This window comes from Cornus florida, unplaced genomic scaffold, assembly GCF_030987335.1.
Source record: "Cornus florida cultivar Cherokee Brave unplaced genomic scaffold, ASM3098733v1 CherokeeBrave_3.0.0_Hap2_Chr11, whole genome shotgun sequence".
NCBI lineage: Eukaryota > Viridiplantae > Streptophyta > Magnoliopsida > Cornales > Cornaceae > Cornus > Cornus florida.
The window spans coordinates 36,842,162-36,854,568 of record NW_026775581.1 but is presented as its reverse complement, the minus strand read 5'-3'; the positions used below and the strand labels follow the sequence as shown (position 1 = coordinate 36,854,568).

The following is a 12,407-nucleotide window of genomic DNA, read 5'->3' as shown; positions in this document are numbered from 1 at the left end:
ACGACAAGGACCGATGCTTGAACACGAAATTTAAACAGGATAAGAGCCTCAACAAGGGCTTCAAAACTAAACTAAAACTAAATTTAATACATGCACAATATTCACAACTCGAAACTAGAAGTCACGAGACTTACCTGGGGTCCTCTAGACTTACAATTTGCTAGCATTCCCCCGGCGAGCTTCGAGTCCCTAGAATCTTACAACACTTAAAACATTGAGATGGTCAAAACACACAAGAAATATTCAAAAGACACAATATTCACAATCAAACTAAAATTAACCCTAGAACTTTGGTCGCTAAACCGTTTGCAGTCCCCGGCAACGGCGCCAAAAATTGATCGGTTGGTCAATTAACATCAACCTTCGCAATAGCACGAATCATTGTAAAATAGGGCTATTGGTCGGGTAAGTCGAACCACTGGGACTGCGCTAGTCTATGGCAACCTAAGTGTCTAGAATTGTTCTTAGAATGATAAAGGGTAATAAGGGTTTGTTTGATGGTCACTAAACTAGGAATTCAAATGTGCATCAAACAATAGTGACTTACAAGAATTAGATGAGATAGAACAATAGAGAAGAGAATAGGGAAGACTCCACAACCATCAATAAGCATGCTAGGATATGATTTACTTAGGGGAATAACATATATGTATAACCATGGGATGCAACAACACAAATTATTACATTCCCTTCAAGAAATTTATGAAATCAATAGGTAAGAATAACCTATCAAAGCATTGCATGTTTTGGTTACCTAAACTAGGTTGTAACCTTAGACATACTCACTAAGCATAGAGTTATCAAGCCCTTAATCACATAGTAGAAGCACATGACATAGAATCCAAGAATAATCTATCAAAGGAAGATCCTAAGCAATAGATTATCAAATCTCCTAAATATCATGCCATTAACAACACTTCCATAAACTCCATTCCATTGTCACTATGAAAATGTAGCAATATAATCATAGGAGAAAAACCATCTAAGACAAGATATTTAACTCAAGATGATTATGTATAGATATTAAAATTCATTACATCAAATGAAGAGCTCTAGTTCATGGAAGGATTACATACATATATTAACCCCCAAATATAAATCAAAACAAAGCAAAGCTTACAAAATGGAGCTTCATCACCTCCCTAAAGGAGGTTTAGTTACCCATAGTGGCCCTAGATGAAGGAAGAAGCAAGGCTTTCCCCTCCATTTTCGAGCTTCCTCCTTGAAACTTCAAGAACTCCTCCTCTTTGCTCTCTTCTCTCTCCAAAAATCTTATCCAAAAGTGAGATATGAGATTGTGTGGCTTTCCTCCCCTTATCTACCTCCAAACAAGGCTCTCTCTCTCCTCCAAAAACATCCCCAACCACTCCATAAAGAGGGAGATAAAAAAATGAGGAAAATAAGGTGCAAGTGGCTGAATTCCGAAGGGCATTCTGCCCAAATTTCGAGTGCTCGAAATAGGGCCTCGAGCACTCGAAAATGGAGCAGATTGCTCCATGCTTGCCTTGCTTCGCCCGGACCTACTTTGGTAAAACAGCCATAACTTTGTGCTCCGAACTCCGAATGATGAACCGTTTGAAGATTTGGAAAGCTAATTCAGAGCTCTAAAAACTTTATGTTTTGGTGGAGATCCAATTCTCAAGTCTGGTTGGTCGAAATTGAAGAGAAAGACAGAAATTCATTACTGCCAGGCAGTTCTGAGCACCTCTGATAAGAAGATCATAACTCTCTGCTCCAAACTCCGAATGACGAACCGCTTGAAGATTTGGAAAGCTGATTCAGAGCTCTAAATATGTCATGTTATGAGGGAAGTCCAGTTCTCGAGTTTTCAAGGTCAAAATGGCGAGCAAAGTCCAGGTTCCACTGCTGCCAGAAATTCAGCATTGTGACCTTTGATGTTCAAAACTCCACAAAGCATCCTTCTTGCTTCTTTTTGGCCAATGAACCTGAAAATATGCAAAAACGTGCATATGAAGGTAATCTACATAATTAAACAAACAATGGACTTAAATAATGCAATTAAGGGCGCTTGAATATGCAATATTCGGCGCTTATCACTTGTGGCCTGGGACAGATTAGGTATGCTTTTGAGTCTGCTTGGGATCTTGTGGGTAATGCCTTGGTCCCCGAGGGCATGCTAGGGCTTAGAGAGGTTGTATAGTGGGTTTCCAAGCCTGTGACTTTTGAAGGGTGGCGCCCTTGTGTGTTTAGTGGTGCTTGTGGAGGGAACGGAATAGGAGATCCTTTGATGGTGAGGAGTATTCTATCAGGAGAGAGAGTTCTCTTCTTTGTTTGGTTCACGGGAGAGATTGCAAGTCTATGGGGGAGATAGTTGATTTTTTTGTGTAGATATTTTGAGATGTTAGGGGCTTTATTTCATCCTTTTGTAGCTTTTGCGGGATGTTTTCCCCTCTTGAATGCTTTCTAATTCATTACTTTTCTCCAAAACAAATAAAAATAAAAATCGCTTTATCATATAACTAGATTAGATCCATGTTTTTGTCCCCTTGGAATTCTCATGTAAATAATCTCCATGTCCATTTACTTTTACTTCATTTACTTTATGTATTGATTGTTTATTTGTTTGGATGCATGATGGATTGAGTAGATTGCTAAGTAGTTTGTTAGAGTTTAATTTTTGAGTAGTTTTTTATTTAGTTAAAATTAGTTGAATAGATTTTAAGATGTATTCATCCCATCTCTAAGTCTAGCTTATGGCCTTGCGTAACTCTATATGATAGCTTAAGGTTCCGATCCTATCCCTTCACGAACTTATTTTTTCTTTAATTTTTATTTATTTATTATCAATTATAGAAATATTGACCGAGGACGATCATACTAACAACCAACTAAAATTTCTTAACAATCTTTGAACTTTCCAAGTCATTGTTTTTGACCTATATTACATTGACTCGGGTACATGTGTTAGGTGCGGATATGTTTCCGCACGTCAGATATGTCAAATCCCCAAATAAAAGGACACATGGACACTGCCATATACTTCCTCTGTCCCAAAATAAGTGTCATGCTTTCCTTTTTTATCTATCCCAAAATAATTGTCCACTTTCCTTTTTCAAATAATATATTTTACATCTTTCCATATATGTCCTTTGAGTTTTAAATTTCAAACTTGAATATTCAAAACTTAAAAGGGCAATTTAGTAACTTTTCAGGGAGACAATGCATGTCCCACATGTTCCCTTAAAAATTACTACTTCACAAAAGCGACACTTAAATTGGGACGGAGGGAGTATTTATATTATTTAATATTTTTATTTTACTTTCGAGAATAAAATAACGTGTTTATAGAACATTATGTTTAATACAAGCATTTCACTTGTTTTGAAGCAATAATTTTAATAAACTTGAACTATTGGTTATGTTTTTAAGTGTATATCCAACCAAAAGTGTCGGACACATATCCCATACCCATGTCCAAGTATCATGTGTCGGTTACGGGCACTTCACCTACTTCTGAAGAGTCCATGTAACATAGTTTTGCGACACAAGATTTGATTGATCGAATTCATTAACTTAAGTTCTCATTGAATAGTTCATCTAGATTTACAGTGAAGCATTTAAAAACTATTGTTTTAAAAATTGGTCTAATGTTTCAATCATAACAATTTTACTCGTGAACTCACCCAAAATTTTTGAAATAAATTCAAGTAGATTATTATTTCATCACACCCCTAACTTCTTTATTATTAATCTGGCAAAGGTGGGTTTCACACTAAATTAATATGCCATTTTTTCTAAGACATTTTCATTAATGATAAATATCTTTTTATGATCCTTTTCCATGGTTTTCTTGATCATTAAATCCATTTTTTGTAGTGTGTACTTTTAACTAGAGTGGAATGGAAAATCCATTTTTTTTATTGTGTACTTTTAACTAGAGTGGAATGGAAACATAGAATTCATGTAGCTGACCTCAAGTAGTTGGGAAAAAGGCTTGGTGGTTGTTGTTGTACTTTTAAAAAATGATAAAATTTATAGCTGATGTGCCATAGTTGTTAAAGGCTCAAGGCACACTAAGGTGCCAAATGCCTTCTGGAGCCTAAGCGCAAGGCGCAGTATAAGGCACGAGCCTGATTGAAGTAAGGCGCGTGTATATAATAATGCATATTTAAACGTCTATTATTATATATATTCATAATCAAGCAGTATTTGCAGTTAATGTAAGTAGTGAATCATAAATTTATGTACTTTGTCAAAATTTTCAGAAGGTTAAACAATAAGATATATGATATAGAACCTTTTAATTTACTAGTCATCAAGTAAAAAAGAAAATGATATAAATAAATGATTAAAAAATACAAGGCGCGCCGTTTTTTTAGCTTGGAGCCTACTAAAAAGTGTGAGCCTGAGGTCTTTATGTGAGCCTCATTGAAGGGGCCTGGCCCGGAGTAGGTTGAGGCGCTCTAGCTGAGCCTTGATGAGCCTGAAGCTTTTTTGGAGCCTAGGCACGCCTTTAACAACTATTCATGTGCATATTGTAAAATTAGATATACTTCATTAATTCATTACTTTTTTTTTGACAAGTGCTTCATTAATTCATTACTTATTCTAAAATAAGTAGATTAACTAATCTTTTACACTTCAAAGACAATAAATGTAAAATGAAAATAGGAGATCTACTATTTCTATGGTTTGTTTTCAGTCGGGGTTTAAATTATTTCTCTAAAATCAACTCAAGAAGTGTAATATTAAAACAGTAAATAAAATTAAGCAATTACACGCACACAACATTAGATTTTAGGTGAAAAATCCAAAGGGGAAAAACCACATGACCCAGTCAGGCAAACAAAAATTCACCATATTAGAAAATGATTACAGCCTAGTTACCCGACTCCAACCCTAGAATCACCTAGTCTCTTCGGTGTCAGACGTATGCAAGACCAACCCGAGTCCTCTAGCCACTGATCCGTCAACAAATTCACTCCCCACATGATTTTCTTTTCCATATATCTTCTATCTCCTTGCTAGTAACGTCCGCTTGTATAGTCTTTGTTGTTGATAATCTCTAAGCGCAGTAACTGACCAAATGATTCACTCATCCATTGTAGATTTTTTATGATGGATGCAAAAAGCTAAATACTAGTAATCACAAGACTACTAAGGCGCACATAATATCACGTAATGAGAATATGAAAGCTCTAGTATTGTGTGCGTGTGTCTCTTAAGTTTATGACCTATACATGTCCTTATATTGAGATTAGAGTATCAAAACAATAGGGTTTCTGAGTAATTTAATGTTAAAACAGAAATCAGAATTCAAACTGCTTTATTGATCGAGCAAGGTGTTGATTGATTGACACAAGGCCAGCAGGCTTCAATTGATACCTCAATCAAGCAAAGTCTGCTGTCCTATCTGGTTTTGGATTTTGATTTTGTTCCCAGAAACAATTTTAATGCATCTTAAGGAAGAGGGTTCTGAAATTCCACCACCTAATCCTTGGGTATATGATTCTTTCTCCTTTTAGGTTGTCTTTTTACATATAAATCTAAAATAAGAAGCCTATGCTGTGATGTTAAATCTCTCTGGGAATAACCTTACATTCTTTGCTTGTTGATCGATGATTGGTCTACCTTTCTAGTTAAAAAGTAATTAATTTGACTCACTTATCAAAAAAAAAAAAAAAAAAGTAATTAATTTGACTCATATTTTATCCACTTTTAAAGGTTATCAAGTGTTTATCTCTCTTAAGATTATATACTACCGCAAAATCTAAGATAGCCTCCTGGCATCAAATCTATCTCCAAATCCATGTCCACCATGTATCATCTCATATCCTTCACTCTTTTCCTACATGACCATCAATGTCTTCTCCTATATACACTTTTGTCCTTCGGGTATCCTTGCATCAATTCATTCATACGTTCCCAAAATTCTGTTTTAATATCCTCCTCTAGTCCTAGTTGGGGTGCATTAGCCCATGTTTCCTCCTAATATGAATTTCACTAATATTATCCTATCTTCTTTTCTAGTAGTGGTTATCACATCTTTTAAATTCTTATTAGTGATTATTCCTACCCACTTAGTTTCGAGTAGACATAAAATATTAATTTTTTTCTTCAATCATAGTGTCTGTTAGAGAATATTTTTGTTTCTTTTTAGTTCTTATGGGTACTTTACTCTTTTACCCTTTTTTTTTTTTTCTTTCTCCATAATTGGTGTTGTATTGAAAAATGGCAAAATTAAGTACAGGTGCACAGAGGGCATAACCTCAGAATGGAATGGGGCCTAAGCTTCAAACACAATTATTAGTTTACCTTTTATATTGGGTAGTTTAGTATTTTATCATTAGTAATAATACATACGACAGTTTCTCTATTCTTCTCAATTGTACAAAAACTATAAGTGTCTACCAACTCCATTCCATTACCCATCAAGGTTCCTATGTTCCAAGTCCCTACCCTAAGCCTACTATCCTGGGTTAACTTCTTTACCCGTGCTCGTTCAGAATAACGCGGGAACCCTTGCCCATTTTTTACTTCATCTGCTCACCTTGCCCAATTTTTGAAGCCCCGGAAGTTGATACACCACGTCGCTTAGGGGAACACCCTAGCATTTACTCGTGTATTCATAGGATTCATGTTCATATTCATGACAAAGGGTTGTGTTGGCTGTCAAGCTACGTAAAGCAACCCTCCTTTATCTGGGCTTGGAAGCGGCTGTGTAAATAAATACAAGCGGAGTTTTTCAGACCTGTAGAAAGATTAGAGTCTGGAAACAATAGGGTTTCTGAGTAGTTTAATTTTAAAAAGAAACTTAGTGTTCAAACTTCTTGATCAATCGAGTCAAATGTTGATCGGTTGACACAAGGCTGGTAGGCTTTGATTGATACCCTGACCAATCAAAATTTGCTGTCCTAATGTTAATGCATCTCAAAGCAGGATTCTGAAAAAATAAATATGCAAAACATGTAATTCTAGTTATTATATGCAAAACCTCAATCGGTGAGTGTCCTTATTGAAGTTAAAAATTACCTTTTCGCCTTTGCAACTGTGAAATTCCTGATCTGCCTTTGGATAAGGTACCATAGCTAACTAGGCGCTAAAACAAAGGGAAAAAAAAAAAAATACAAACTCCAAGATTTGATCACATATTTGCCAACCCAAGTCCTAAAATTAATTGCATCCAAAAGGCATTGTAAATGTTCAACACACGGTGTAATGCATTCACGAACAAAATTCAAATATAATTGTGAGTGATCATAATTTTTTGTTGAATTTACCTTTTCAATTTTGAATTATAGCTGCACTTTTTAAAAAAAAAAATCGTGAATTATAGCTGCAAGTCTTTAATATTTGAACTTCTTGATTTTTGATAGTCAGTCTTCACTGGATCGGTATTAAACTAACATATTACTAACTCAAAAGTGAAATCTAGATTACATAATTTGGCTTTTGTTACTAAATTTGCCCTCATAGAGACACCAAGTCCTAGCAAAGGCCTATGTAGTACAAGGGTACCTGATAAACAATGGATGCATATGTTCTTATATGCATTTATCTTTTTGTAGAAGTTTATTGCGTTATTGTATTATTAGTTCTTATGATTTTTGAGATCAAATTTTAGTCTTTACTCTTTCTAGGTTACTATCTTAGGTAGGTCCATTTAGGGGAGTTTTTTTTTACCTGTTATATGTGTTTTATGTGGCTTATAGATGTGCAATATAAGTGGTAAAGGGGATTTCTGTTACATGGCGGTCAATAGTCTATGAATCTCCTTTAGTTTTACTTTGTATAGAAGGGAGCCTTGTGGTTTTAACTTTTAAGTTCATTCACATGGTTGAAGATGCTGATTCTCTCCCATACTATAAAATGTAATCTTCCTCCTTTTTATTCTTCTCTTTGAATCAAAATAAGAATTACTACCTTTTTTCGCTTCTCATTTTCACTATATATGGTTTTGCATATCTAAAGCCATGTGGAATGTAGTGCGCTTTACTTTTTTTTTTTGATAAGTAAAAATTTCATTGAAAGGCGCTCAAGAGGGGAGCGCTCCCAAAGGAATACACAAAATCGCCAAAGGCAACAACTAAAGCTTTAAACTATCCACAAAATCCAAAAGATCCCCCCAAAGATTTACAATTCCGCCCGTTAACCCAAAAATAAATACCACTTTACAAAAGATAAATAAATAAAGTACTTTAAATTATCTATACGGTGTTGAAAAAAAATATAAACTGTAGGAAGAGAAAACATTGCATTTAAAGAAAAAAGCAATAGTAATGAAGCCATAATTCAAATTTATAAAATTAGAATTAAAATCTAGTCATTCTAATATGACAATAAGGTGTATGCATAAGTTATTTATGGATCTAACAGTAACATTGAGGCAAACGTTGATTAGGCTCTTGAAATATATGGATGACTGCAATATATTACATGATGATTCTAGAAGTACATCAGTAGTGATATAATTTGGCAAGAAACTGATGTTTCTTTCTGGTTCCCAACATATGATTTGATACAAGGGAGTGACGGGCATGCATAAAAGGCCGCAATATGTCGCGATATATTGAACAATATATCACATTGTGCTAAAACTTGATACAAATATTATTGTAATTATAAGTCAAGTCATATTATTACTTAAAAAAAAAAATTAAAAAAAAAAAAAAAAAAAAGGTCAAGTCATATTAGCACTATTGTTAATATCGCTCTACATTGACTAAACGTCGTGATAATTGATACATCGCAAGTGTTGTGAGTAAATGGTGCCCTTGTTGCAGGAAATACTTTATCAATGTACCTTATAGCTAGATCTAATTGTAGAAACATTGGTGTTTCCTCAATTATTTGATGTGTTACTTAATAAATGGAGAGAGAGTAGATTTAGCTGGAGAAAAAGAAAGATCAGATTTCAGATCATTTCACCAATCTTATGAAGTTTAGAAGCTGGTACACATATTGAAGCACAATTTTCTTTTTGTTTCATTAACAAGGAGGTGTTGTTGAAACTTCTGATTCCCCCACCCTCCCTCTCTCTTACCTGGTATATTGGTTTTGCCATGTATAGTTGCGATTCATGGATGGCGCCTGCTTATGGTGCTTAGCCATTTCTTTCCCACCAAAAAGAGAAAAACGGCTTGACAGGTTCTCTGATGTTTCTGCTAAGGCTTCATGCACAGAGCTGGAAAGAGCCACCCCTTAATAATATATGAAATACATACATATGGTGGTTATTATTATTGGTTTGATTGGTTGAAAATTTTACTGGAATACAACATTCACTTAGGAAATCATTATAGAAACAAGTATGGATAAATGTTTGTTACGATAGATTTATAGAAGTTACTGGCTACGAACAGTTAGCGAATATATTCCAAAAATAAAAAAGAAACAGGTGGGAACAAGGTCTCTCTCTCTCTCTCTCTCTCGTGGATGTGTAGATAGATGTATCAAGGATTCCGAGGGGCCTTTTGAGTAGTTATGAGCAATTGAGCAATTATTTAGTTGTTTTCTATTTCCTATTTCTTGCTAGCTCTATTTCAGCACCGTTACATATTCTATGGTGCACACGTTTTACCCTTTAAACACTTTCACTATCCTGAATAGAAATGCAATTTATCTGGGATATTTGAACTTATTTTTTTAACAACCAAAATATTCTTGGGAAGCTCCTCCACCTTTTGCTTTGAAAGGAGAGGAGGACCACTAGGCCATAAGCCTTGGTAGTGGAATATTTGAACTTCATGCCATGATTTTTTTAATTATATCAAAACACTTACTGACGTTGAGATGTGTTGTTTATTGAAATTGATATTTTCTACCAAATATATCTATATTTTTTAGTCTATGGCATATCCATTTTATTGAATCTTATAACTTAAAAGACAAAATATCATAGCTGAAGAAGCAATCAGATGACCACATTTTGTATTTTATGTCACTGATGTGATATGGACTCCTACCTCGGGCTCATTATTCTCAATGTTGCTGTTGGTTACTGATTTCTTATCACCAAAATATTTTCCTTCAAAATATGATGTTGCCTCGATATTTTCAGTCTCTAGGTAGAAGATTTTAGTCATACAGATGACTTTGTCGTTTTCATGGTTGTGTCTCTGGACGGTGGTTTATCTTGTACACATATACAAGCTCATATAGTTGTCCTCTCTTAAATTATTAATTCAGGTGAAACGGCATCTGACGGAACTCAACAGTGCATTTATTCAATCAATCAAAGGTTTAAGCATTTCTCTGACTGGTTACTGGATATCATGGCTATGGGGGACTTGGATGCTTTCTTTCCTGCTGCAACACGTGAGTATGCTCCTATCGTGGACGAGGTTTGGAAAATTCCTGCAATCCAGGAAACTTACAAGAGGAAGGAAGAACTGCATTTTCTTCCAGATGTTGCCAAATATTTCTTAGATCGGGTATGCAATATGTATGTGCATTTTCTCTTGCTTCATTTTAAGTAACAGATTTACCACTTAACTAAATTTTGCTTATGTCTTGGCCTTTTCTGATACTTGCACACTCCAATAAATTATGCTACTGTTATAGGCTTTTGTATATATTGTTGGGGCACAACGGAAGCAAAAGAAGAAATAAAGCAATCACACAACAAACACAAGATATATGTGGTTCACCCAAAATCAGGGCTACGTCCACGGATGAGAAGAGATTCACTATATATGTAGAGATATTATAACAGTAGAGAATTTATAACACCGGACAATACACACAAACTCTTGACCGAGTTCTCCGTGTACTCCACGAGACTTCCTCCCGCCATCAGTGTTTACTACTTCTCTGTCCATCAATTGCAACCGTCATGAGGCTACATCTCTCTCAACTCATACCTCTCAACAATAACTTAGGTATCTATTTATAGAGTCTCATACCCAATTTCTTGGTGGACAAGGATTACAATTTCTTAGAGCCCAAGACATGTCTCTACAAGAAATTACCATAATGAAATAATTCTAAAATAGAAACCTAATTATAATAGAATTTGAGACACAATTCCTAATAATCTTCAGCTTGGCTCAAATTCCATCCTGCCAAACATCGATTCCCACGACATTGATTTGGGCAATTCTGTGCAGCTTCAATCTTCTCGATCTTACTGCAGAACTCGGATTGTCCCCACTATACGTGCTCAATCAATCAAACCTAAAGGTTCCACCTTGACTACTCGAGCTCCATGCCATGTAACCCATCATGATTTTTGTTTAATCATCATGATCAAACAAGCCTATTGATTGACTTCACCTACAACTGAAACCCGTTGCAAAATCTGTTGAGACTTCTTGTGTTTTCTATATCTTCTTTGAATAAAGGTTGAACATCCCAAAGTCGAATCATAGGCTTTGATACCACTTGTTGGGGCACAACGGAAGCAAAAGAAGAAATAAAGCAATCACACATCAAACACAAGATATACGTGGTTCACCCAAAATCAAGGCTACGTCTACGGATGAGAAGAGATTCACTATATATGTAGAGATATTACACTAGTGAAGAATTTCTAACATCGGACGATGCACACAAACTCTTGACCGAGTTCTTCGTGTAATCCATAAGACTCTCTTCCGCCATCAGTGTTCACTCTACCCAACGTGTAACTACATCTCTGTCCATCAATTCCAACCTTCACGAGGCTACATCTCTCTCAACTCATACCTCTCAACAATAACTTAGGTATCTCTATTTATAGAGTCTCATACCTAATTCCTTGGTGGACAAGGATTACAATTTCTTAGAGCCCAAGACATGTCTCTACAAGAAATTACCATAATAAAATAATTCTAAACTAGAAACCTAATTACAATAGAATTTGAGACACAATTCCTAACACACACACATATATATATATACGCATATTTTGTGCACATTTCTCAGCCTTTGCTAATCCGAGTATCACAATATGGAGAAAACTTAGTAGGATGGTTCATATATGCACTTGATTTCTCACGATTACCTAATGTTCTCCAGTCACTAACATTTGTTATGTTCAGGGCTTCTTTTTTCCAAAAATAGGCATAATTTTTTGTCAAATGAGGTTAATAAGAATGCTTTTAACATATTTGTGAAAATAAGCACTCATATATGGCCAATGTGCACGGGTTACCGAACTGCCCCTTGCTGGCTGAAGGGCATTTAAATTTTTTTCCTTTTTATACATATTTTTTAGACTACGAATCCATACATGGTCAATGCGCACGAGTTACCAAAGTGTCCCTTGCTACCTGAAAAGTAACTAAAAGATAGCGTAAGCAAGCATCCTTTACTTGTGAATTGTTATAACAGTGAGTATTTTGCTTAAGCCTCTCTCTACCATCTCATGTGATCAGCCAACTCTCATGAGGGGTGGTGGTAGGCTGGTAGCTACATTCTACTGTGTGAGACAATGGTAGTGGTGAGCTTTCAGACAATAATTTTAG

The 12,407-nt window shown here is 35.3% G+C and overlaps 1 protein-coding gene across 1 annotated transcript in view; it reads left to right on the top strand.

The window, feature by feature from the left end:
• Positions 1-12,407, top strand: part of LOC132285395 (extra-large guanine nucleotide-binding protein 3-like) — a 38,226-nt gene that overhangs the window by 16,049 nt on the left and 9,770 nt on the right. Inside the window, exon 6 of the mRNA XM_059787572.1 lies at positions 10,150-10,394. Coding sequence (XP_059643555.1) covers positions 10,150-10,394 — 245 coding nt within the window. The remainder of the gene's footprint in view (positions 1-10,149; positions 10,395-12,407) is intronic.